Source organism: Euphorbia lathyris, chromosome 1 (assembly GCF_963576675.1).
Source record: "Euphorbia lathyris chromosome 1, ddEupLath1.1, whole genome shotgun sequence".
Lineage (NCBI taxonomy): Eukaryota > Viridiplantae > Streptophyta > Magnoliopsida > Malpighiales > Euphorbiaceae > Euphorbia > Euphorbia lathyris.
The window spans coordinates 49,512,576-49,536,787 of NC_088910.1; the positions used below are offsets into that span (position 1 = coordinate 49,512,576).

Consider the following 24,212-nt stretch of genomic DNA (forward strand, 5'->3'; position numbering starts at 1 on the left):
TATTTGGACAAATTCAGGGGGTTATTTGTGTATTAGGTCGAATCGAAATCAACTGTTAGGGTGATATTGGATCGAACCAATTAAATCGGGCGCCTATGTTACAACAGTCATAGTGGTTTTTTGGTGAGTGGGTCGTGGGTTTTTGTTGCCTAATCTGTTGGGAATTTTCAGGATTGCGACAATTCAGCTGAAGCAGTAAATCCCAATTTTATTGAATTTATGAGATGTACAAGAGGGTGTTCTCTAGAAACTTTCCAGAGTTACAATGAGATAAAACCAAAAATAGTATCACTCCGGTGTTTCCCAAAAATATCCCAAAATAATTATCTTACTATTTTTATCTCTCCCAAATAATTGGACTACCCTCAAAACACTCAACTCCGTATTCAAAGTAAAATGGTAGAATATTGTGAATTACATGTGTCAAATTAAAAAAAAAAATACAATAGATGTTAATATAAATTTTTTTTATTAAAATTACTTTTTTCATAGTTGCACTAATATAATAATAAGGGTACTTAATTTATTAGTACATATATTTTAACAAAACACACTGTTTAGTTCCAATGTTTTCAAAAACACACGGTAAGGTCCCTAACCTTTTTCTCGTTGAACTGTTTAGTCATTCCGTCTGTTTGTTAGATTTTTTACTGTTTATGAATTCGGAAATGACTAAATTACCCTTTACTATTTATGAGTCAAAAGCAATTCACACCTCTATGTATTTCTCTCACAACTCACGCTCATAAAAAAATAGAGAAATGATTAAATCTCTAGCCCATAATCGAATCACTCATGCCCACTCTTCCTGTTTGAATTGAAGGTGGAAATCCTCTTACTCTCAATGATGAGTTTAATTTCCTTCATATTCTCAACTCATGTTTACTGCCAACTGCTTCAGTGATGACGAAAGGTTCGAATTCGAAATCTATTTACTAATTGATTTTTTATTGACAAAATTATTGGGAGGAACCAAATAGTTAATTTTAACAAAATACATAAAATTTATTATTATTTTAAAATGGGAGATTATATATATAACTTGATTTGAATTTGAGAATTGTATGATATAATTATAATTTATATAATTAACTGAATTTTGTTATTGAAAATAAGAAATATACTACTATTAATTTTAAGCTTGCATGTTATAAATATCAATGTTTAATATATATTTTTATCAATAAATTATTATGCATGCTTTTTGGATATTTCTTATACACTCTCACGAATGTCCCCGAAATTGAAGCGTGTATAATACTTAATTGAAGAGACCCGGACCGATACATATTAAAAAACAATTGAATCAAAACTTTAAGCTGATAGTATAGGTAAATGTAAATGTCATAGAAATCAGATGCTTAACAATGATATATATGCTCTTGACATGATGATTGATACAGATAAGGAAGTGAACTGCGTACATTACAAGTCAATAACTTATACTATACCATTATAGATAATATTTCTTTTTATTCAGAAAGTCATATTCAATCTAAAGATAGAGCACAAAATCTTGTACAAGTCAGACAACTGCTGCACAAGAAATAAAGACCAGATAAGAAAGTAGAAGAAAATAATTATTAAAAAAAGAAGATGAGCAAGCATTAGGGGAACTAGAAAACAAGCTCATCCTAACTAATTCAAGAAATTCTTGTTCTATGTGAGTAACAGATTCTTTTATCCTATTGCTCTACATTTATGTCAACATTCTCAACATATATATTTATAAGAATCTAGCCATACAGAGTATTGTGTAGCAAAGAGTTGGAGACTTGAAGCATCATACAAGCTAGGCTGGACTTTCACTATCCACTTCTGGTATTCAATTTCTAAATTTTAGAATTACCATCTTCCGATTATTAGACTAAAGCTTCAAATAGTTGAAGCTGGTTGAATGATTCTCTGTATAGGCTTGTTTCAAGACATAATTGTCGTTTCAGCAACTGCAGCTGTTGAGATGTGTTTTTGGCCATGTCCTCTTAATCTGCCAAGAAATACCAGATCAAATAAATTCCCAGCATGGAATTTTACATCCAACAAAGAGAATGTATCACCTGTGCAGTTGAAGATCCCTTGGCAAGCTTGTTTTCCGGCGGAGACTGAACTATTTCAGTAGCCTCTCTTACTAATCTATCGCTCAAGGATCTGGGATTCACGAGTAAGATCCTCCACCTACACTGAGCATTACTATCAGAAACAGTCACAAGTCTATGAACAGAGAATTAGCTGTATCTTTTTTAAACATATGGAGACGTGTTTGCAGAACTTAACAGATAGGCAAGATCGATTGTCCAAGGTTAATCACCTTAGGGAACGTAGCAAGGAAATAAACCTTATACTGATAATCTGAATTACAAACAAGAGTCCTGGAGATGTAATAATCACAAAATCAGAATCATTTTGAGATGCCAGAGAATAAACACTAGGTTATAGGAGTTATAAAAAGAATAATAATAGCCATTTCAGATAATATGAAGACATATTACAAAAATTGTCGGATGAGGATAATGTCATCACCACTGTGTAACACTATACCACAATGCAACAAGGATTGTCTAGCTTCATTGAAAATATTGTTTCTTAATTCTTTTGCATAACCCCTCAATGTGTACTGTACCGGAATTCATAGCAAGAGAATCCAAGAACATCTATTGTTTTCTCTTTGCAGCTTCATAAAACTGGAGATTGATCTTAGTTTCGTAAAAAAAAAACTTGAACTAATCCTTTGTGGTAAATCAAGCCAGGGAAAAGCACCAGTTTTAGGAGCAATACATAATTATAAAGTCTTCCAAAAGAACATGATGAAAACAAGAAACAAATAATCTGCTTCTTTTAATTATGCCTAGCAGACATAATTACCATGGTTTAGAGATTACCAACAAAAATATGAAAGCAGACAATAAAGGGCGGCCCGGTGCACTACGCGTCCCCGCTGAGCGAGGGTCCGGGGAGGGGTCCCACCACAAGGGTGTACTGGGAGCAAGCCTTCCCCTGCCAATTTTTGGCAAGAGGCCGCACCTAAGACTCGAACCCGTGACCTTTTGGTCACACGACAACAACGTTTACCGTTGCGCCAAGGCTCGCCCTCTTGAAATTCAAAGCAGACAATATTAGACTGAAATTCAAAGGCAGTAAAATTAGCAACCACTATATGTCCTTAATTTATGAACAAACATGCTTCTTCTTTGAAGATATAGCAGACTGGCAGCAAAGAACTTTGTGTTATTCAAAGTTTGCTCATTGTTAACAAATAATTAACGTAATAATGCATAACTACAGGATAATCACAATACTGTGCATGTTTCTACATAAAAGAATATTTGGATGGACACATGAACAAATATGTTGGTGTCATGAGTTGAATGTAAATTATATCTTAGTCAAATAAAGGATACATAATGAGCTGATATTTGCACCTATACTGCCAATTGGCAAACACTCCACTGAATGATTATGGATATCTGAAATAATAAAATTTTAACATAGGATAAGAAGATTCATAAGCTGGCTTCATGGGCTTTCCCCAATCAACCGAAAGAATATGATTATGCTTTGTTATAGTATGAACAAATTTATATATAACTGGTTGTAATAGAAGAAATTTAGGAGCAACCAAATGAGCAATACTTCCTTCTTCTGTAAAAACTCTTTATCTTTCAATATTTAAAATGGAGTAGTTTTCTCCCAAATTAACATGGTATCTGAGCTAGTTGAGTTCTAAGTGTGTGTTTTTGTTCTTCTGGATTGTGTTTCCATATTACATTTTATATCCTAAAGAACAGCATTGGATTTCTTTGGGTGAATAGTTTTGAGACTCTATTTGTCTCACCGTCCCTTCCACTAGATTGTACTGGCATTGATCAGTTTCACCCTGGAATCTGGCCGCCAGATTCTCAACTAGCATGTCACGCATGCCGCCTCTGTGTCAGACGCTCCTCAGACGTGCTGGCACGTGAAAGCGCGTGGTGCCTCTGTTCTTCCTCTGCTGCTCAGTTACGGTGACTGACTAATCTCGACACCTCCATAGACTCAGAAGTATCAGGAAAGTCTTCTTTTTTCTACCATTCTTGCCTTTGTCCCTTACAGGTGTATAGTTGGTTGTTCTGGTGTCTGGTTGTTTGTTGCCCTCTCTTCATAATGATGGTTTCTTCTTTGTACTCATTTCTTTGGTAAAAACTGAGTTTCGTTTCAGTGGTTGGCTGATCCTTTGCAGAATATTGCTCTATTTCTCCGTGTTTGGACTTCTTTTACTTTAGTGAACAACTTTGTAGGTAAAGTTCATTTCTGGAGATTATCATTACTGCTTCAATGACATATTGTTCAAGTTTGGAAGGTTATCCTCACTTGGGCTAATACAAATACTCCAGTGGCTTATTTTTCAGCAGTCACTTCCTGTAGTCTCCGATCACTTCTGGTGGTTTCATCTCACCTAACAACTAGCTGATGTTTTACTAAAGCTTCGCCATATTACTTGTATCTATAACAAGCCGGGCATGATTGTTATCTTTGCTCCAACTTAAAGGGGGTGTTATAGTACAAACAAATGTGAATGTAGCTAGTTGTAATAGAAAAGTTTTAGGAGCAATAAAAGGAGCAATTATAGGGAGTAGTATATTTGTTCACTTCCTATACTCATTCTTCTATATATAAACTCTTTACCTTTCAATATATAAAATGAGTAGTTTTCTCCCAAATTAACATGCTTCATCTTACCTGTCCCTTGATAGTATCATTTCTTGACTAATGCTCTCCTTATTCTGAGGTCTCAAGGACTATATCTGCCTCTCCAAAAGTAGTAAAAGGTGTTCTCAAAGAATCAGCAATGCTTGACCTTGAGACAGGAGAGCTTGTTTCAGAAAGCGTCCTTGAACAGGGCACAGAGGCAGACAGTTCTGTTAAAACTTCATGCGCATATGATAGTTCCCCACTAAAACTATCAGTTCTGGTTGGAGAGACACTGCACTTGAATGATTGAACTCTCTTGTTTTGTGAATATGGTCTCTTTGTCTGTTTAAATGAATCGAACGAGGAAAGCCTGGATAGTGGGTGAGGAGGTTTAGATCTCAGTTTGCCATTCTCAGCTACCTCATTAAAGTTGGAAGGCATACTTCCTCTCCACATTTTATGCCATTGTGATCTGGATCCGCATTCCATACTTGCCTTTAATTTTACAAAACATTCATCGCAAACATAAGAAGGCTTGCTTGGATCAGGTGCCAAAGCAGCTTTAAATGATTTCTTACGGCGGCATGCCTTACAAAAGACCAGCCCACAGTTGTAACAGTTGTGACGCTTTCTTCTGAAATTAAAGGGATTTTGGCAACCAGAACATATTGATTGGTCAACGCTGGACACACATTTCTGAGGACAAATAACAGCAGTAAAATTGGAGCCACATGCAATACTCTTTACGGGTCTATTTTTCAAAGCTTTAACTAGGGTAGGAATGTGTTTATCCCTAACATCTCCATGACCTAATTGACCATTTTTACCTTTTCCCCAAGTGTAAACCTCTCCATTTGAATTGAGCACCGCAACATGGTAAGAACCACATGCTATTTGCTCGATGCAACAATCTGTAATATCACCATCAACATGAGTGGGAAGCTTACCTATGCTGCAAGGATTCCCTAATTGTCCATAATCAGCACTCCCCATTGAATAAACATGACCTGAGACTGTTAGAGCAATGGTGATGCTATGTCCACAAGCAACTTGAGAAAAGCTTGTCCATTCAGGCATTGCAACACAAGATGGAATTAGCCTAGGTTCTTCATCACCATGTCCTAGTTGGCCCTTATCCCCATCCCCCCAGGTAAATAGCTTTCCAGATAAAAAGCTACTTGATCTGTCATTCTCATTAGTAACAACTGCTGCTGTGTGCCAGATGCCACATGATACCTGCACGGTTCGCAGGCTTTTCAAACTTTCAACTTCCCTAGGCTTGCTTGTGCTACTACGATCTCCATGCCCTAGCGCACCAAATGTCCCATCTCCAAATGTAAATAGCTTACCTTGTGATGTAACAACAGCTGTATGCCAAGATCCACATGAAACAAATGTTGCATGCTCGCTCTCCATTTGCCCAATTACTTTTCTAGGGATCCAGTAACTGAGTTCATTACCATATCCAAGAAGACCAGTGTCATTGCTATCATCACCCCACGTAAAAAGATTCCCTGATACTGTTACAGCACAAGTGTGATATTCTCCACATGCAGCATGTACAATTGTTGACCCACTAAGAGCATGAATAACTTCGGCTTGAGAAATATCAGTGGCTACTCCATGCCCAAGTTTACCACCTCTACTCTCCCCCCAACTAAAGATCTGGCCCGGTTTTGTCACAACCATCGCATGATTACTGCCACAAGCAATAATTTGGGCATCAAGCACAACTGCCATATCCAGGGCCTTTGGCAAAAGTGCATCAATTCTCATCATAGAAGAACCCTCAACATCATGCAAATTTCCACTTAATGGGCCATTACCAATTCCTTCTCCCCATAACAAAATATCAGCCGCACCATCAGAATCTTCATAAAGAGATCCATAACCTGATGAACTTGCAGCACTAAAGGAACTGTTTCGAAATGCATCAACGGGGGAACTGTTATGGATTGAATCATCTAAAACCCCAGACCCCAAAAAGCTAATAGACTTGGCAACTGACTCAGCCTGAGTGTAAGCCTTTGCTGCTGCAGTGAACGATAAAACCTCAGAAAAAGCTTTTCCTAGTCTAATTTGAGGAGATGTCTCATAAGGAACTAGAAGTGGGTGAGAACCATCTGGATCCTGTGGTACATAAAAAAAAAATTCATGACTAAAGTGAAAATAACCATAAAACACTAGAATTGTCATAAACAGAAAAGTAACAAGACCTTATAGATTATATCACTGCTAGTACTCGACACATTTGAAACAGAATTTTTTCGTGTATGGCTTCGTGGACTATAACTAGCATCGCTTTTTGCATCACTTATCTGTTTGCAGCACCTACCTTGTGATACCAAGGCCCTAAGGGCCACAATCCAAACCTCAGCCTCAACCTTATCTTTGCATATCTGTCCAAAATGCCCAAATAATGCAGAAAATTTGCCTGAATATCAGATTGCCAACGTATGTTCCTTACTAAAATGAAATCAGTAAACAAATTAAGACTTCAAATTCTCATGGTCACGAGAATCTACTGACAAATCATTGAAAAAGCAAATGAAAATGGAAGAATATCTGAATAACTATTTTATTTTGCATTGTAACCTCTGCAACCTCTTGCATTGCCTGCCGTGTTTATTTTCTTTTAAAGATCCTAGCCTTTTTCTTAATTACCTCTTCCTTCCTTAATAACTGAGTATAAAACATATGAGTAAGCATTGTTCTTAATCAGCTCTTCACTAATAGTCATGCAAACATTTGAAATTTAGTGACAAGGTAGTGGTCAAATGCATGCATATATTGAATATTCCTATTGCCCTCATCCCACCTCTTTCTCCCTGCAGATACACATTGTTACAGACCATGGAAATAGAGAGAAATCCATGGGATACCATGTAGAGTAAGATGCTACATTGATATATTAAACTTAAGATGAATACACATATTTATACAAGGTTTTCCCTACAATAAAGAAAACATAGTGGCCCTACTAGCAGCCTATAGCTGTCACAGCAGCCTAAGCATGCTATACATTTATTATATTGACTTTATGTAACACTCCCCCTCAAGCTGAAGCATGGATTTTAATCATGCTCAGCTTGCTACAAATACAGATAACATAGTCCTAAAAACAATACACTCAAGATACTTTAGAATATAAAATATAATCCGGGGCACGCGGCCTAAAAGAACAAATCAGCGGAAGAACATCAAGCTTTGTTCTGAAACAGAGAAGCAAAACTCAGTTATAGCCACATGCAAGAGGCTGCCAGCAACATCGGTGCACAAAAGGAGATTCACCGGAAAACTAACGGGACAGACAAATCGGAAACAGAGAGTCGACGACGGCGGAAGAAGAACCGAGAAATTCTGCTCACAAGGCAGACAACAATGCTGAAAGAAACAGTCCAGAAATGTAAACCCAGAAATTCTGCTCATAAAGCCGAAGACAAATCCTACCCAAAACAGAGACCAAACAAGGCTCTAATCCCATGTAAGGAGGACTTTCCTTACAGCGACGACGATACAGGGTGGCCAGAATGTGAGGAAATGCCGATCAGAGGCGGAGAGGATGAACCAGAGGGATGGTGAGATAGAATGACGTCCCAACAGTGAGTATTCAAGAGACCTAAGCTCTTGATAGAAATGGAACCCTGGGAAATACTACCCAGAAAATATTGAACCTTGGGAAATACTACCCAGAAAATATTGAACCCTTGCAGAAACACAACTGAACCCTGGGAAATACTATCCAGAAAATATTGAACCCTTGCAGAAACACAACTCTGGATATACTTCACAACTCTAGAAATACTACCCAGAAAAAAGAATTCAGAAACCTTAGACCTTAGGCTCTGATACCATGTAATACACTAGAATACATGGGATACCATGTAGATTAAGAGACGACATTGATATATTAAACTTAAGATGAATACACATATTTATACAAGGTTTTCCCTACAATAAAGAAAACATAGTGGCCCTACTAGCAGCCTATAGCTGTCACAGCAGCCTAAGCATGCTATACATTTATTACATTGACTTTATGTAACACACATTATACTTCAATTCAAATTTAAAAGCAAGTTCAAGAAAGTACGAGATCAATATTAAAGCTCACCCACATGCCAAATGCTTCAGCCACTATGGCTTTTACTGTTTATCCTCACATGTGTTGAAAAAATTAACTATTAATTTAAAACAATTAAGGAATTGTTAGTTTGAAGTCCCAATAAATGAGGGATCATTTATGTAATTTGTATTAATTAGAGAGCTTTTCATGTAATTTGTAAATTATAAAAAAAAAAAAAAAAAAAAATAATGTGAAAGTTGGACCACCGAAATTGGTGGTCCAAGTCAAAATAATGGGCAGCAGCAATTTGCTGCTGCCTAATTAATTGGGTAGGCCAGCAATTATTGCTGGCCTTATCCCCTCCTTGGCTTATAAAGCCAAGGAGATGCTTCCTTAATTTTTGGATTTTGAGGGATTAGAAATTTAGGTGGTAAGGAGAGAATTGTGAGTATTGAAAGAGATTAATTTATATATGCAGTATTGTGTATTTGTTAAAAGAGGGTAGTTCAATTATTTTGGGGAAAGACAAAATAGTAAAGATAATTAATTCGGGTATTTTGGGAAACACCTGAGTGTACTATTTTTGTTTTTATCTCATTGTAACACCCTCTTGTAAACCTCACAATTCAATAAAATTATTTTATCGTTTCCGCTAAATTGTCGCAATCCTGAAAAATTCCCAACAACATGTTATATACTTCAGCCACTATGGCTTTCATGTATTATTGTAAAATCTAAGGATACCATGGGAAGCAAGATACAGTTCACATATTTGCATTTCACAAGCTTTTGATATTTCAACAAGGAACAAAGGTGCCATTTCCATATGCATATCCCAAAACATTGTAAATTATTCACAACGAAAGTTCGTGCTCAAGGACTAGGGGTAATTGATAACATAAAACTAACCACATCCAATGATCTGTCACCGTATATAAGAGAAAATGATTGATATTCCTTCTCAGGCTGAGGGTAGCGCTTAAAAATTGCCTGCCAAAAAACCACAGATGCTACTTAGCCATTACATCATGACACATTTATCAACAGATTTTTTCAAAAACCTCACATCTGTCAATTACATTGTTCTTTTGGCTATCACAACGATGTAAAATGACTAAGTACTTGACTAACAAAAACCAATCACCATAAAAATGAAGTGAGCTATTGCAATTCACAAGTTAGCAAGGAAATAGAAGGAAGCTTGTATATGGATAGTAGCCAATAGTGGAAATGTTTTATTGTGATTATTTAGCTTTTACTTGTTTGAGTATTTGAATGATGCCAGGGACCTAAATCTTATAACACTACAAGCAAAATTTTCTACATGAGTTCTTAGAGCTTGCACAAACTTACAGTATGTTGTCCAGGTATGATCTTTGTAACATGGCCTAGTTTAAGCTGCTTCTCCACTTTTCCAGCATACCATATCAAAAAGCTCTCATCCTGAACCAAACAAATAAATTTTCAGCTAGCAGAAACAGTGTATACACGTATACTGATCCTGAATCCAGTTTAGCTCAATCAAATTAAGCGAGGAATTATGGATGCAGAACAAATTATCTGGATTTTCTTTCTCATCCTTTATGAATAAATTTGATCCTTGAATTATATCTGCATCTATATGTCTGATTGTAACACAGAGCAGAATACCAGAAAAGTATCGAACTTTTGGTTTCATATAAATTCCCCAATAAATTCTTTAACACGATTTGAAGAGCTAATAGAAAACTGACGCTCATCCCAAAAGCCACCTATTAATAACTGTCCCATCATGAAGCTCATTAGTTCTTACATTAGAAAGCCAGAATGGGCAGAATTTTGGCTTCCCCCAGCGACCATACTTAAGCAGATAAGTCCCCTTCTTAAGAATCGTGATTGCCTGCACAAAGAAAATACAAACATAAATAAATGGATGTGTATAGTTTGACATAGCAAAGTATCTTACTAGAACCAGAACTAATAAGAAGACTGAGACATTCCAAGAAAAAGGAATATGCAACTACATCTGGAATTAAAACAAAAAATGAGAAGTAATTCCAATTAGAAAGAAATGGCTTAGAAAAATTACATTCTAAAGCACAGATATGCTTCACTTAAAAGAAATGAAAGTTGCTGGCAACCACACCCAATGGAGAAAATAGAAATCAGTTTACCATTGTCTTAGATAGTGTATCGTGAAGAACATTTTAGAAAACAAAATGACATACCTGCAAGGCATCCATGCCAGGAAAACTATTCCTCTGGAAATCAGCCACTCACATTGCCAATTGCAATATCAAGTCCAACACCTTGACATTCAAACAAGATCAGTGGGTCTTCTAGTAGTTGATGGAAAAATATTTTGAAGGAGAAGGAAAACCATAATTCTTTTATCCTGAAATCAAAATAACCTGAACCAGTTATTCATAACAAACAAAAAATTGTAAATGCAACCCAGATATCATAAAAATATATGAATTGATGTAAATTGAAGCAAACCTTAATAATGATTTAAAATGTGGTAAAATTGGGAATTGATCTGGCGTTGTAGATGAATGCGAGGTGAATTTCGGTGATAGGGCAGAAATTAAGAATGGAATTAAGAACATTGACCGCTAGGAATAACGATTGCAGATAAAAACATAGAAAGGAAAAAGGAAGAAAATGCGAAATGTAATGGAGATTGGTTAATATAGTAAAGAAGAAGAAGAAGACAAAGAAATTTGCAGAGTATGAATGCAAAGTTAAGATTGGTTAAGGTGCGTCTTGATGAAAGCGCGCTTGTCCCTCCGTCCGTTGGTTCGTTCCTTCAAAACACATGCATTTTTACTATCAAAAAAAAAAAAAAAAACACATGCATTTTATTTTGAAAGTTTTCGTCCACTCCCTGCATTCCATCGTATAAAACCAAAATGCAATTATTTTTTTTTTGTCGTATACCATAGAAAATAAATAAATTAAAACATTACACCTCACCTGCCGAATACAAAATTGAGAAAATCACAAAAAACATGTATTAAATGGGTGACACATTTACCTATTTATCTAATCACTATCTATTTAGATTATATTTTGGTGACTTTTTTTAAAATACCTTTTATATATATAAAACACTTAGAAATTTTTTATTGTTCATTCTTTCTCTCTTTCGTCTGACTTCAAAAATTTCGAAATATGCGAAGTATGCAAAGATAATATTGCTTAAGAACATGAAATTTAATTTGCAATATGTGAAGTATGCGAAAATAATATTACTTAAAAACATGAAACTTAATTCGCATATTTCATAATATGCGAAGCCTGCGAAGGCAATACTAATTCGCAGAATGACTTTTACTTCACAGATTTCGCAATATGCAAAGTAAAAGTCATGTTTTTAAGCAGTATTATATTCGCAGACTTCGCAAATTGCAAAATATGCGAAGTGGTATATAACAAAAAAAAACATAACAACAAGAGAGTAACAATAATTCTAACATTAAAATCATAACATTATCAAAATTTACAACAAGATTGCAATAATAATTCAAACCTTAAACTCTAAAACCAGACTTTGCAGAATCAATGACCTTTTGGGATGATAATGGCGATTTTTCTTCCCTGTATCGCAAAACACCATCCCCTGCATCCTACAACACCATCTCCCCTACACCCCAGAACATCATCCCCTACATCTCAATACACCACCTATTGTGATTGTTGCTTTTGTATTGAAGCTAAAAGTGATACTTGAATTTGATGTTTTGTATTCAACCACTTTCACAAAAATTAAGTCGTGTTAGCGAAATTTAACAAAAAAAAATGACGATTTTACATCGCAGAAATGATTATGCGAAGTCTGCGAAGAGAAAATTAACCTAGAAAGACGATTATGCGAAGTAAGTGGAAAAATCATGCTAAAAATGATGAGTTTCTCTTCGCAGACATCGCATAATCTTTTTCTGCAAAGAAAAATCGTCATTTTCATCCTATTTTTTCTTCGCAAACTTCGGAAAACTCATTTCGCGAAGCCATTTTCTGGAAAAATAAGAAGATGAAACAGTAGATACTTACATTATTTCCTCATTTTATCATTGAAATTGACAATAACAATATGATAAACGCAGAAAAACACGCAGAATAATGTTGAATAACGATGCATTCGATTAGCACAAGAAAAAAAGAAATAGGAAGATGAAGAACCATGACTTAATTTTTAAGAATTAGGAAGATAAAGAATCAAGAGATGAAGAAGAGTCAGATATGATGATGGAGAAAAGAGATTGTGATTCCGCAAAATATATAGGAAGGGGGGAAGATGAAAGGTTGAAATCGATACACAGGATCTGAGATATGAAAGGTTGAAACCGATATAAAGAAGAGGGAAAGATGAAAAGTTTGGGGTATTTTGGAAAAGTCACCAAAATATAGTCCAGATATGTAGTAAGTTGAGGTAATTGATCTAAATATGTAAATGAACCTCTCATTTGACCCAATTTTATAATTTTCGCTACAAAATATCCTACTATTTGTTTTTTTGTTTTGTTTTTTTAGAGTATACCCGACCTGTTATTTTATAAAAAAAAAATTAGAGAACAACATAAAAAAAATTGTATTTTGTGAATCAATTTTCAGCTAAAAAATACTTGTGGTTTAATTTAAAGCAAAAACATTCCAAGATCTTGATTTTTCATTTTTTAGTACATTAAACCTTTAATCTTTTATTTGGACACATTAAGAATCTGGTCTTTTATTTTCTTTCACGTTAAACCGTTTAACGACCATAAAAGTTAGTTTTGAATATAAAAATCGATTAACATAATGTTATTCATTTCAACTGCGTTAGTTTTAACAATTCGAAACAGTTTTTAATATGTATAATGTGGCTATAGGAAAACTGGAAAATCTTATTTCAAGATGAAAAAAAATATAATTTCAAACACAGATGAAATTAATAACACTTTTTTAAACTATATTAGATATTCACAACTAACCAATTTGACAAGCAAGTAAGTGTAAAGGGCGGCCCGGTCGCACTATGCGTCCCCGCTGAGCGAGGGTCCGGGGAGGGGTCCCACCACAATGGTGTACTGGGGGCAAGCCTTCCCCTGCTAATTTATTTGGCAAGAGGCTGCTCCTAAGACTCGAACCTGTGAACTCTTGGTCACACGACAACAACGTTTACGTGTATTTCATATATATCTACTTGTATTTTACTTGTATGTATTACATAAGAAGAAACATATATGTATAGGCTTTTGAACATATAAATTATATAAGAACATAAATTGTAGAGTTACAAACATTAAAGGAATGAAGAGTTACGAAGAGTTACAATATATAGTTACACTTATGACATCCATCAATTCATTTTTTTTGTAGTGAAAGCAAGCAAACCAAGAAAAAGGAAAACCGCCGTAATCCCAACTAGGTTGGCACCCCAACAGGCCACCCAAAAACCCGAAAGTAGAATATTATTAAAAAAATAACAAGTTTCATACAAAAGAATGAAAAGAATAGAAAAATACAACCTGAGGACAGTTGCCTAAACAAACTGAAAGAATATTATTAAAAAAAAGAGAAACAAGGAACATACAAAAGCAGGAAAAGAATAGAAAAATACAACCTGAGACCAATTGCCTAAACAAATCGAATAACTTCAGTCTGACTACAATCTTGAAAAACGAACGAGGCATAAAAACCTGGGAACAATGGCCACCAATGATCAACGGAGGCAGCATTGAGCGAGACAATCCACATATGCATTCCCTTCACGATATTTAATCTAACGATCCGAGTCTCTAAAATTTTGATCCACTCCAGCCAGTCAGAAAGACGCTCCAAATGGATTAATTTGGAATGATGCTCAAACTCGTTATATGACTCGAGTCACACTCAACCCAAAGCGAGAACCAGTCAAAAACATGTCACTTCTTTGATAGCAAAAATCAACGCCTTCAATTCTGCCCAATTTGTGCTTCTATTTCCAAGTGGAATCATGAAGCAAACTTTTAGGAACCCTCAACAATTACGAATTGTCACCCGCACTTGTTAATAAAGGCACTTCATATGCGAAACTATATGTGTTCACTTTAATCCACTGCGGTAATGGAGGTTGCCAATGAACATATACCAGCCGAGGAGGCACCTTAGAAATCCCGGAGATGAGGAATTTTTGCAATATGCTTCAATCCTCCATGTTGTTACGCATACAACTCGTCCTGAAGAAATCCACCAATTTAAGAGCCTTCCGTATCTCACGCAACGCCACATGAACTCAAGGGAAACATCATTAAAAATGTAATCATTTTGCATTCCCCAAATCACCCAAACCGCATGTAAAATCGTTTCGTTGAACAATGCAAACACTTGTGAACTCATATTTACAAATTGTGCAAAATCGATTAGGCCAACAAGAGTTGCAGAAGAAAATCTTACCTCAAACACTCGTGACATCACCCTCCAAATAGCATAAGCAAACTGACAGTGAATGAAAATATGCTCGTGACTATCTGACTTAGTGTTGTAGAGGCAACAACGGGAAGCTAGGGAAAACCGTGATGCTGAAGATTATCTTCGATGGGTAGTTTGCCAAGGTGAGCAAAAAGTCCAAAAACGGATAACCAAACCGAAATTCTTGTTTGGTTCGGTTATTTTAATATTTTGGTTCGATGCGGTTTTCAGAATTTCCTTATTCGGTTATCGGTTCGATTATTTCAAAAAAAAATATCGGTTTAACAAAAAACCGAACCGAATTTATATTTAAATAAAAAAATAATTTTACTTATTTATTTATTCCTCGTACTTCAATTTGTGCAAGAAAACCCAAAATTTTAGTTTTAAATATTACTGAATTAATTTGTAATATATGAGGTATTTGCTTAATTGATTTTGAAATTCCAAATTAATAAAGTTAAAATTTCATAATTTATAACATTTAAATTAAAAATATAAAAATTATATGGCTTGTGTTCAAAATTCAACACAATTTGATTTGAAAGTTGAATTTCAAATCCTCCATACAATATTCTTTCAAATTCAATTTATATTCATTGAAATTTAATTATTTAATACTTAAATAAGTAAATTTTAGAATTGCACAATTAAACTTTAAAATTAATGGTTAAGAAATTTGACGTGCCAAGTTGATAGAAAATTCCAATCTAAATTAGATTTGTTGATTATAGAAATACTACTTAAATAAGTAAATTTTAGAATTGCACAATTAAACTTTAAAATTAATGGTTAAGAAATTTGACGTGTCAAGTTGATAGAAAATTCCAATCTAAATTAGATTTGTTGATTATAGAAATACAATCTGAATTGGATGAATTGGAGGAATCTTAATTCCTTTGTATAAAAAGGAAGACGATGTCCAAGATTGTGCCAACTATCGAGGAATCAAATTAATGAGTCACACTATGAAATTTTGGGAGCGAGTGATCGAACAAAGATTAAGAAGGATGGTGAAGATCTCAGAAAACCAGTTGGAATGGGGAATCGAACCTCAAACCTGTCAATAAGGGCTAAATTTTAATGGAGTGGGGAATCGAACCTCAAACCTGTCAAGCAGAGATTCAATGTCTTACCACTCGGACCAACCCTCACTGGTTACATAGATGCACTAAACCCCTATTTTAGTGCCATAAAAACTTTCTACCAATAAAGAGAAAAAGAAAGTTGGAATGGAATAAAAGAATAAAGTACACAAAAATGAGGTCTAATCCAGGTGTAAGGAAATTTCTCCTCGACAGTGGGTGATGTAGGAAATAGAAGGCCAAACCCAGGCGTCTACGGAATAAATGACATTGCGACACCTATACAATTCCATTTTAAATCCCCCTTTGATTACATTGAAAATACACACATTAAAAAGGAGCCAAACTGTAATAATGAATATCTTTGGCCAAATAATTAACTAAGAAATATCAGTATACTCTTCCAAATTAAGTATCCCCAACATAACACCATAATTAATATGAGAAAATGAGAAAACCTTCAACTGAATACTGCAATCAACCACAGCATAGGACTCAGAATGGATTAATTTGGAAATGCTCCAAAGCTTAACGTGCATTTGATGAATGAGCAAAATAATCACAATGCAGATGCTGAAATGATAACTTCTCTTACATCATACACAGCTTCCTATACCACAAGCTAAAGAGAAAACAAAACAAGGATCAAATATAACATTTCAAACAACTTCTTACTTCTTGACATTCACCGAATACAAAAGGCATGACGTATTAATTTACATATAACATGGACATTCAAATATCCAGTATTCTTCACAAAACTGACTATATCAGACAACAACAACAACAAACAACTCCAGGTTCAGTCAAACCAAGATCTCTAGTCGCTGGTCGTTCTGAAAATGTACCAGATGGACCAAACTTGGAACTTACTTGCCTTAATATATGTAATCATCATTAAAGATGGTGTTCGCGTAATTGCTACTCATGGATTTGTCACCCTGCATATCAAAAAAGGACAATGAACAATTTAAGCAACTAAATATTACGTTTCTTCATATATTAATGCCGTTGCTTACCCTGTGAATGAGCTTCTCGAATGCTTCAGTTCCATTCTCTGCAATGTATCTCTCAGCAGCAGTTATAATGTCATCTTTCTTGCTCAAGACATCCTTATTCTTTGGTACATACCAGATGTTAATAGTTTGCTGCGGATTAATAAAGATAGGCCTCAGAAGGTGTTGATAAACGTATGCAGCACCGCTGAAGTACGGAATGACCAACCAGCACGTCATAATAAGCTTTGCATATGACCAGATTGGTATCCTGCCATTACAGATCAATAAAATTCAAGCAACACATCCATAATAGCATAACACTCATCAACCAATGGTGAGATTACTCAAGTGAAGTTGAGCTCAAGTATATAATATTTTCCTAGGACTTCATTTGCTCTAATCGTGTACTGTCCTTTGAATATAATAGACATTAGCAATAAAACTGTTGACCAAGTACAATGGACACACTATTTTTGGCCCTTGTGCTCATAAGTTTTTTTGAAATTCCCAAAACTTCAATTTGATTAGATTTGATCCCTGGAGGCTGGACTTTCAAGACAATCTTTCCATTCAAAATGAAGAAAATCAAGTTCAGTCCATTAGAGAGAGTGCATTTCCATAAACGTCATTTGCAACGATTTTGATCACCTTAAGGGTGAAGTATAACAAAAATCAAAATACAAGGGCTAAAACTGACCAAATCAAAGTTCAAGGGAAATAAGTCAAATCTGGCCAAGTAAGGAGCTAAAAGTATCATTTTTCCCCCATAAGGATGTAATCAAGGATGTGGAAATAGGTTCAACTAAAAAAGCAAATCTCCCATCTGACCAGAATTTCAAGGTATTGTTATTCAAAACAAACTAACATCCAAACAATGTCCAAAAACACATAATGCAGTTGAAACTTCCAAAATTCAGGAATAAATAATTAAAATAAAGGAGGAAAAAGAAAAGGAGTAGGTTATATAGGCAAGACTGAAATAAAAACTTACCATTCAATGAGTTTGGCAAAGGTAAGTTCAAAGAGTGTAATCATAGAATAAAGGACCCAATAAGTTAGCCATTGCTGATCATCAACCGGAGACTTTGTCTCAATTGCTCTAACTGAGGCATATCTGCCACAAAAACCCAATTAAATAACCATTATAACTCTGCATTTCCAATCTAACATAAATATCTTAAAGTCACACCCATTACAGCTTTTTTCCCCTTCCAAAAAGGTAGAAATTCTTGCAGAACGTCGAAAATAAAATCTTCACACCAAGCTTACAACAATAGCACAGAAACAAAAATAAATATACAACAAAAAAGGAGGATTATAGGGCACTTACAGAGGATAAACTAGACTAACAACAGGCCTGCAAATTGAACAAATTAATCAGATAAGAAATCACTTGAAAGCACCACAATCTCAGCATTCAGAACTCAATGTATGTAATAACTATTCCTTCAGCAAAAAAATAAGTTAAGAAAAGCATGAAAAACGTACCCAGCAAGAACATCAAAGTTCTTAAGAAGAACCTTGAGGAAGCTTCCAGCTCCAGATCCCATCTCCTTCCACCAGTCCAAAATTGGTTCTATTTCTCTTTCTTCCCTTATCTATATTCTTGTTCCGCTCACCAATCTCTTAAAGCAAATTTCTAGGGTTTTAACCTCTGCACTAATTTGTTTTTCTCTGCTTTTTAACTTTGTTAGATGTCAGGAGGAGAGACTGTGTTGTATTGGAGCTCAGACAAGTGTGTTAAAACTAGAGCTGATACTCCAAACTTTGTAAAAATGATACGGTTGCATGGTTATCATTCAGTGCATCGCGCATTATAATAATGTAGTGGTCCCTCCTATCGGTCCACTTAAATTAGGCCATCAGGTTTTAGCTTTTGGATTGTTGTGAAGCTTGAATTATTGAACCATCGTCTGGAGCAGACCTACATGATTCTATTGTGGTCCATGGACGTAGAGGATTTGGTCACTTAACTTTGGAGAAATCTCGTAAAGAAACCTTTCTTTCTCTATAATTACAAAATTGCGACCTTTGGAGTGAGTTCTAACTTCTAATCAATGCGCTTTTTAATTAATTAGGGTTTTATCTACATTATATTGGAATGATCACTGCCAAAAAGAAATCATGCAATACTTACTTCACCTGTAACTCCAACTCATCAAATTTCCCCAAATTAAATGACTTCTTTCTTTTTAACTGAACAGTAATTCTATAATTGAATAGATTAGAAATAAAAAGCTCAAGTTTGACCCTGTACTTTTAACATAATTACCTTGGAGGCCATATGACCTTTATATATGGAATAAAATGTCCTGTTTAGAATTGAGATAAGGTGGAAAAGAAAACTCCTAAAATTTATGGTTGAGAGCAATTTTACCTCTAATATTTAAAATGATGCAATTTTACTTTCAACGTTGGCGGTTAAGAGTAATTTTACCCCAACGTTATCAAGTTGGGTCAACTTGAGAATTAATTCATCAAACTGTTTTTTTAACCATGAATCTTGTCATATACACTTCACATGTGAGTCATTTTTATCACTAATTAGTAACAGATCATAAACATATAATTAGACTTGATTTTAAAAAAAATGCTGTCTATTATAAATATTAAACTCCAATTCAATTATTAAATCACAGAAAAAATATATTTTTTTTTTAACGTACTGATATGTAAATTGTTGTAGAATAAGAAACAAAATATTTATGTTTTATAATAATGTCTAAAATTGACTAAACTTGCCAACACGAGGGGTAACAATGCTCTTGGCTGCCAACGTCAGGAGTAATATTACACCATTTTAAACGTTAGGAGTAAAATTGCTTATGTATTTTTGCACTTTATCTCTTTAGAATAAGACAATCTTTTCGTATTCTATTTAGAAAAAGAAAACCTTAAAGAGAAGCGAACTACCCTCCTATATGGTAGTTAATTATCTAACTAAATTAAAATATGACTGAAGTATCCTAATCCTTATAAAGAAAATTTGGTCTATTTTGTATCTCAAATCGGATTAAATATTTTCGGATGTTATCATTAATAATAAATATATAAAAAATATAGCTCAAATATTAAATTAAAGTAAAATTTAAAAAATCGGTTAAGTTTATCAAATATATGTCCAATTTATTGTTTGATTATCATAAACATGACCGCAAATATGTGTGACATAAATACCCAACAGTTGCTTTGTGAGTTAAAGATACGCTTGTGCTCTCAAGCACAACTCTAGTGAAACTAATTACGTAAATTCTAGTAGATGTGATACAAACAACTATATTGTTTTGTATGACTGCAAATGTGGCCAAGGTAACAGGATCTTCATAGAGAGCAAAATCATCCAACCCCAACCAAATGGACAAAATATCAACTCCATCAATAATTGCTGCATCAATTGCAGCAATTGTATCAGCAATAATATAGTAACTTATAAGAGCCTCTGGCCACAGGAGCCACCCAGCTGGCGGTTCCTGGAGCATAGCCAAAGTTTGACGCATCATTCACGAAAGTCCTGGCCAACATGCTCGATGTGCAGGTCCCGAGGTCCACAGTGTCTCGTGTAGAATTCATGGAAAGAAGTCATATTAGGATTACTTGCAATAAGTACTCTGTTAAAAAAAGAGCTCCCATGAGCTTCTTGTTGCAAAGTGAGGAGATGAATTGGATCCCAATTTCACACTTTACTTTCCATCTTTGTGGAATATCAGGCATTCCATTGTCTCTGTAGCTCCCATTTTCCGGCCAAACACACTTGTTCACCACTCCAATAATAATACCTTCGCCATAATTGGACAACTTCCAGGCTCTGAAGTTGGTACTGAGGTCAAGATATGCTTGGGAATGAGTGGTGTAACATGTACATCTTTGAAGGAAGAAATGTAGCCTGGAGATTTTTTAACTCCTCAAGCTCAGAAACAGAGAGATGGGCGCTGAAACCATGGACAATACATGGGCATAACTAATGGAGGTTTCATAGTCAGCCAAAACAGAGGAAAGAGTAGCCAAGTGCCAGCTTTGGTGGGTAGAAAAGGCTTTGGGCATGGCTAAAAGGTAGAAAAACACTTGACCTGGTAACAGGAATCAGGTAACCAAGAGAAATGAAGCGAAACACATTGCATTTGCTGAGGCAGAAATGATAATACATCTTACATTATATAGATTAGAGCTTTATATATCACAACAACCGTAAGCTAATTTAAAATATCAAAAGCTAAAGACGAAACAAGGATCAAATACAACATTACTTTTTGCCATTAACCCAGCAGGACAGAGTTTCTGAGCATTTACAAACATGCCTACTTACATATAACATTAGCATTTAAATACACATCCAGTAGTCGCTGGGCATTCCGGAAATGTACTAGATGGACCAAACTTGGAACTTACATATGCCTTAATCTGTAATCCTCATCAAACATGGTGTTCCCATAATTGCTACTCCTGGATTTGTCAAGGACAAACAACAAATTCAGCAAGTAAATATTCGATTTCATCATAATCTGCTGCAATAATATTTCATTACTAGTGGCCTGGCAGCCAAAATCAATAATAAGATATGAGAAATCATATATTAATATGCTGTTGCATACCCACCCTAGTGAATGAGCTTCTCAAAAGCTTCACTTCCATTCTTTTTTATGTATTTCTCAGCAGAAGTCATAGCATCGTCATCTTTCTTGCTGAAGACATCCTTCTTGCTTGGGACATACCAGATGTTATATCGCTGTGAATTAAAGAAGAGAGGCCTCACAAAGTGTTGATAAACATATGCAGCACCGCTGAAGTATGGGAAGACCAACCAGCAGGTCCCAGCAAGCTTTGCAAACGACCAGATTGGAATCCTGCCATTACAGATCAACAAAATTCAAGCAACACATGACACATCCAAAACAGCAATGCACACAACTCATCAACATGTGATGTGACACACTTCAACCAATGCTAAGATTACTGAAGTGAAGTTGAGCCCATAAACTATTTTTTTTATCTTTTTCTAGGACTTCATTTCTTAAAAAAAAAAAAAACTATCAAGTTTGCTATAATCATGTACTGTCGTTTTGAGGACAACAGATTATTAGCAATAAAGAAAAGCTCCATGCTTAGTTAACTATAATGAAAAGAAGAATGGATTAAGTAGAACTTCTACTGTTGATCAAGCAGACTGGACCGAACTAATTAAAAAAGGTATTACCAATAAAAGAAGTATCCAAGTGGCACCTCTGTTGTGGTAAGGTGTCGGAGATAATAATAAAAACTGCTCTTGGGCTTTAACAATGAGTTTAAGTTGTTGGTTCAATGGTTTCATGACATGGTATTAAGCCTCTTTGACCAAACGGTCGAGGGTTCGAATCCGTGTTGTACACGGATCAAGTCCAGAGGCATTCGCGTGAGGGAGTGTATCAAAAATAATAATAGAAGTTATTCTTGGGCTTTAACTATCAGTTTAAGCTGTTGGTTCAATGGTTTCAAAACAGTAGGGTCTGATGAACCTGGACCACTACAAAATTTTCGAAGTATAACAGAGACAACAATATATGTGGCCCTTGTGCTTGATCAAATTCTGCACACGGTTCTGCAGCGCAATTGATCCATCTGCGCTATTTCCTAATTGAAGCAAGTTGGAAAGCCTTCAAAGCCTCATCCCCTACCATTATATTTTAAAAATGAAAGCTGACTAGCAATCGCTCGTTTTTCTTATTAGCATGGTGAGATTTGACCGCTACAAAATTTTCGAAGTATAACAGAGACAACAATATTTGTGGCCCTTGTGCTTGACCAAATTCTGACTTTTCGCTCCTAAACTTAGATTTGATGAGATTTGATCACTGAACTTTCAAACAACCTTTGCACTCAAAATGAAGAAAATGAATGATGGTAAAAGGTACTGATGATATAGTAAGCTACATGCCTGCATGCACTATGTGACGATCCTCATGCAGTCAAGTTGATGAAACATTGAAGTAAACATGCCAAAAATCTGGAGTCGCAAGTATGTGATGGAAAGCAAGATATTTCAAGGTATTCTTATTCAACAAACTAACATCCAAATAATGTCCAAAAACACATTATGCAGTTCAAACCTCCAAAATTCAGGAATAAATAATTAAAACAAAGGAGGAAAAAAAGGAGTGGATATAGACTGTAACTAAAAACTTACCATTCAATGAGTGTGGCAAAGGTAATCTCAAAGAGTGTAATCATAGAATAAAGGACCCAATATGTTAGCCATTGCTGATCATCAACCGGAGACTTCGACTCAATAGCCATAATTGAGGCATATCTGCCACAAAAACCCAATTAAATAACCATCATAACTCTGCATTTCCGATCTAACACAAACTGACACCCATTACAGTCAGTTTTCCCCCCCTTTCAAAAAAGTACGAAAAAAGAAAGAAAGGAGTATTATAGGTCACTTACAGAGGATAAGCTAGACTAACAACAGGCCTGCAAATTGAACAAATGAATCAAATGAGAAAACACTAGAAAGCACCACAATCTCAGCATGAACAACTGAATGTGTGAAAAAGAAAGGAATAAAAACGTACCCAGCAATAACATCTAAGTTCCTAAGAAGAACCTTGAGGAAGTCTCCAGCTCCAGATCCAGATCCCATCTCCTTCAATTCAACCACCGAAATTAGTTCTATTTCTCCTTCTTCCCTTCTCTATATTGTTGCAGCAAATTCCTAGGGTTTTAACCTCTTCAATAATTTCCTTTTAACTTTGTTATAAGTCAGGAGTAGAGAGACTGTTGCTTTGAGTGTGAATGTGAAGTGTGTTAAAAGTAAAGCCGAGTATGTCGACCAAAAAAAAACAAAAATGTAAAGATACTCTAAACTTCGTATTATGATAGTGTAAATAGTCCCTCCTGTTGATCCAATTAAATTAGGCCATCAAGTTTTATTTTTTTATTGTTGTGAATCTTTAACTATTTAACCATCGTCTGGAGCAACCACATGCTCTTACTGTAGTACGTGGACGT

At 35.2% G+C, this 24,212-nt stretch overlaps 3 protein-coding genes across 5 annotated transcripts; all 3 read right to left on the reverse strand.

The window, feature by feature from the left end:
• Window positions 1-1,484: 1,484 nt before the first annotated feature.
• Window positions 1,485-11,494, reverse strand: LOC136232062 (PH, RCC1 and FYVE domains-containing protein 1). Of its 3 annotated transcripts, none has more exons than XM_066021115.1 (9): window positions 11,213-11,494; window positions 10,942-11,108; window positions 10,527-10,613; window positions 10,088-10,177; window positions 9,644-9,724; window positions 6,885-7,067; window positions 2,309-6,798; window positions 2,058-2,175; window positions 1,485-1,987 (listed from the first exon to the last, which is right to left on the reverse strand). In XM_066021115.1, the coding sequence occupies exons 2-7, from the start codon at window positions 10,954-10,956 to the stop codon at window positions 4,756-4,758; spliced, it is 2,499 nt and encodes an 832-aa protein (XP_065877187.1). In that variant the 5' UTR covers window positions 10,957-11,108; window positions 11,213-11,494; the 3' UTR covers window positions 1,485-1,987; window positions 2,058-2,175; window positions 2,309-4,755. The 3 variants fall into 3 exon arrangements, with proteins under 3 accessions (XP_065877187.1, XP_065877190.1, XP_065877182.1); XM_066021118.1 differs by having other exon boundaries at window positions 2,275-6,798; XM_066021110.1 differs by having other exon boundaries at window positions 2,058-6,798.
• Window positions 11,495-16,861: 5,367 nt separating this feature from the next.
• Window positions 16,862-18,972, reverse strand: LOC136232082 (HVA22-like protein a). Its single transcript, XM_066021123.1, has 5 exons — window positions 18,717-18,972; window positions 18,559-18,585; window positions 18,220-18,342; window positions 17,250-17,496; window positions 16,862-17,171 (listed from the first exon to the last, which is right to left on the reverse strand). Exons 1-5 carry the CDS (start codon window positions 18,776-18,778, stop codon window positions 17,109-17,111), a joined length of 522 nt encoding a protein of 173 aa, XP_065877195.1. The 5' UTR covers window positions 18,779-18,972; the 3' UTR covers window positions 16,862-17,108.
• A 2,354-nt stretch (window positions 18,973-21,326) lies between these two features.
• On the reverse strand, window positions 21,327-23,977 carry LOC136232090 (HVA22-like protein a). Its single transcript, XM_066021127.1, has 5 exons — window positions 23,777-23,977; window positions 23,649-23,675; window positions 23,386-23,508; window positions 21,822-22,069; window positions 21,327-21,668 (listed from the first exon to the last, which is right to left on the reverse strand). The coding sequence occupies exons 1-4, from the start codon at window positions 23,842-23,844 to the stop codon at window positions 21,823-21,825; spliced, it is 465 nt and encodes a 154-aa protein (XP_065877199.1). The 5' UTR covers window positions 23,845-23,977; the 3' UTR covers window positions 21,327-21,668; window position 21,822.
• Window positions 23,978-24,212: the final 235 nt, after the last annotated feature.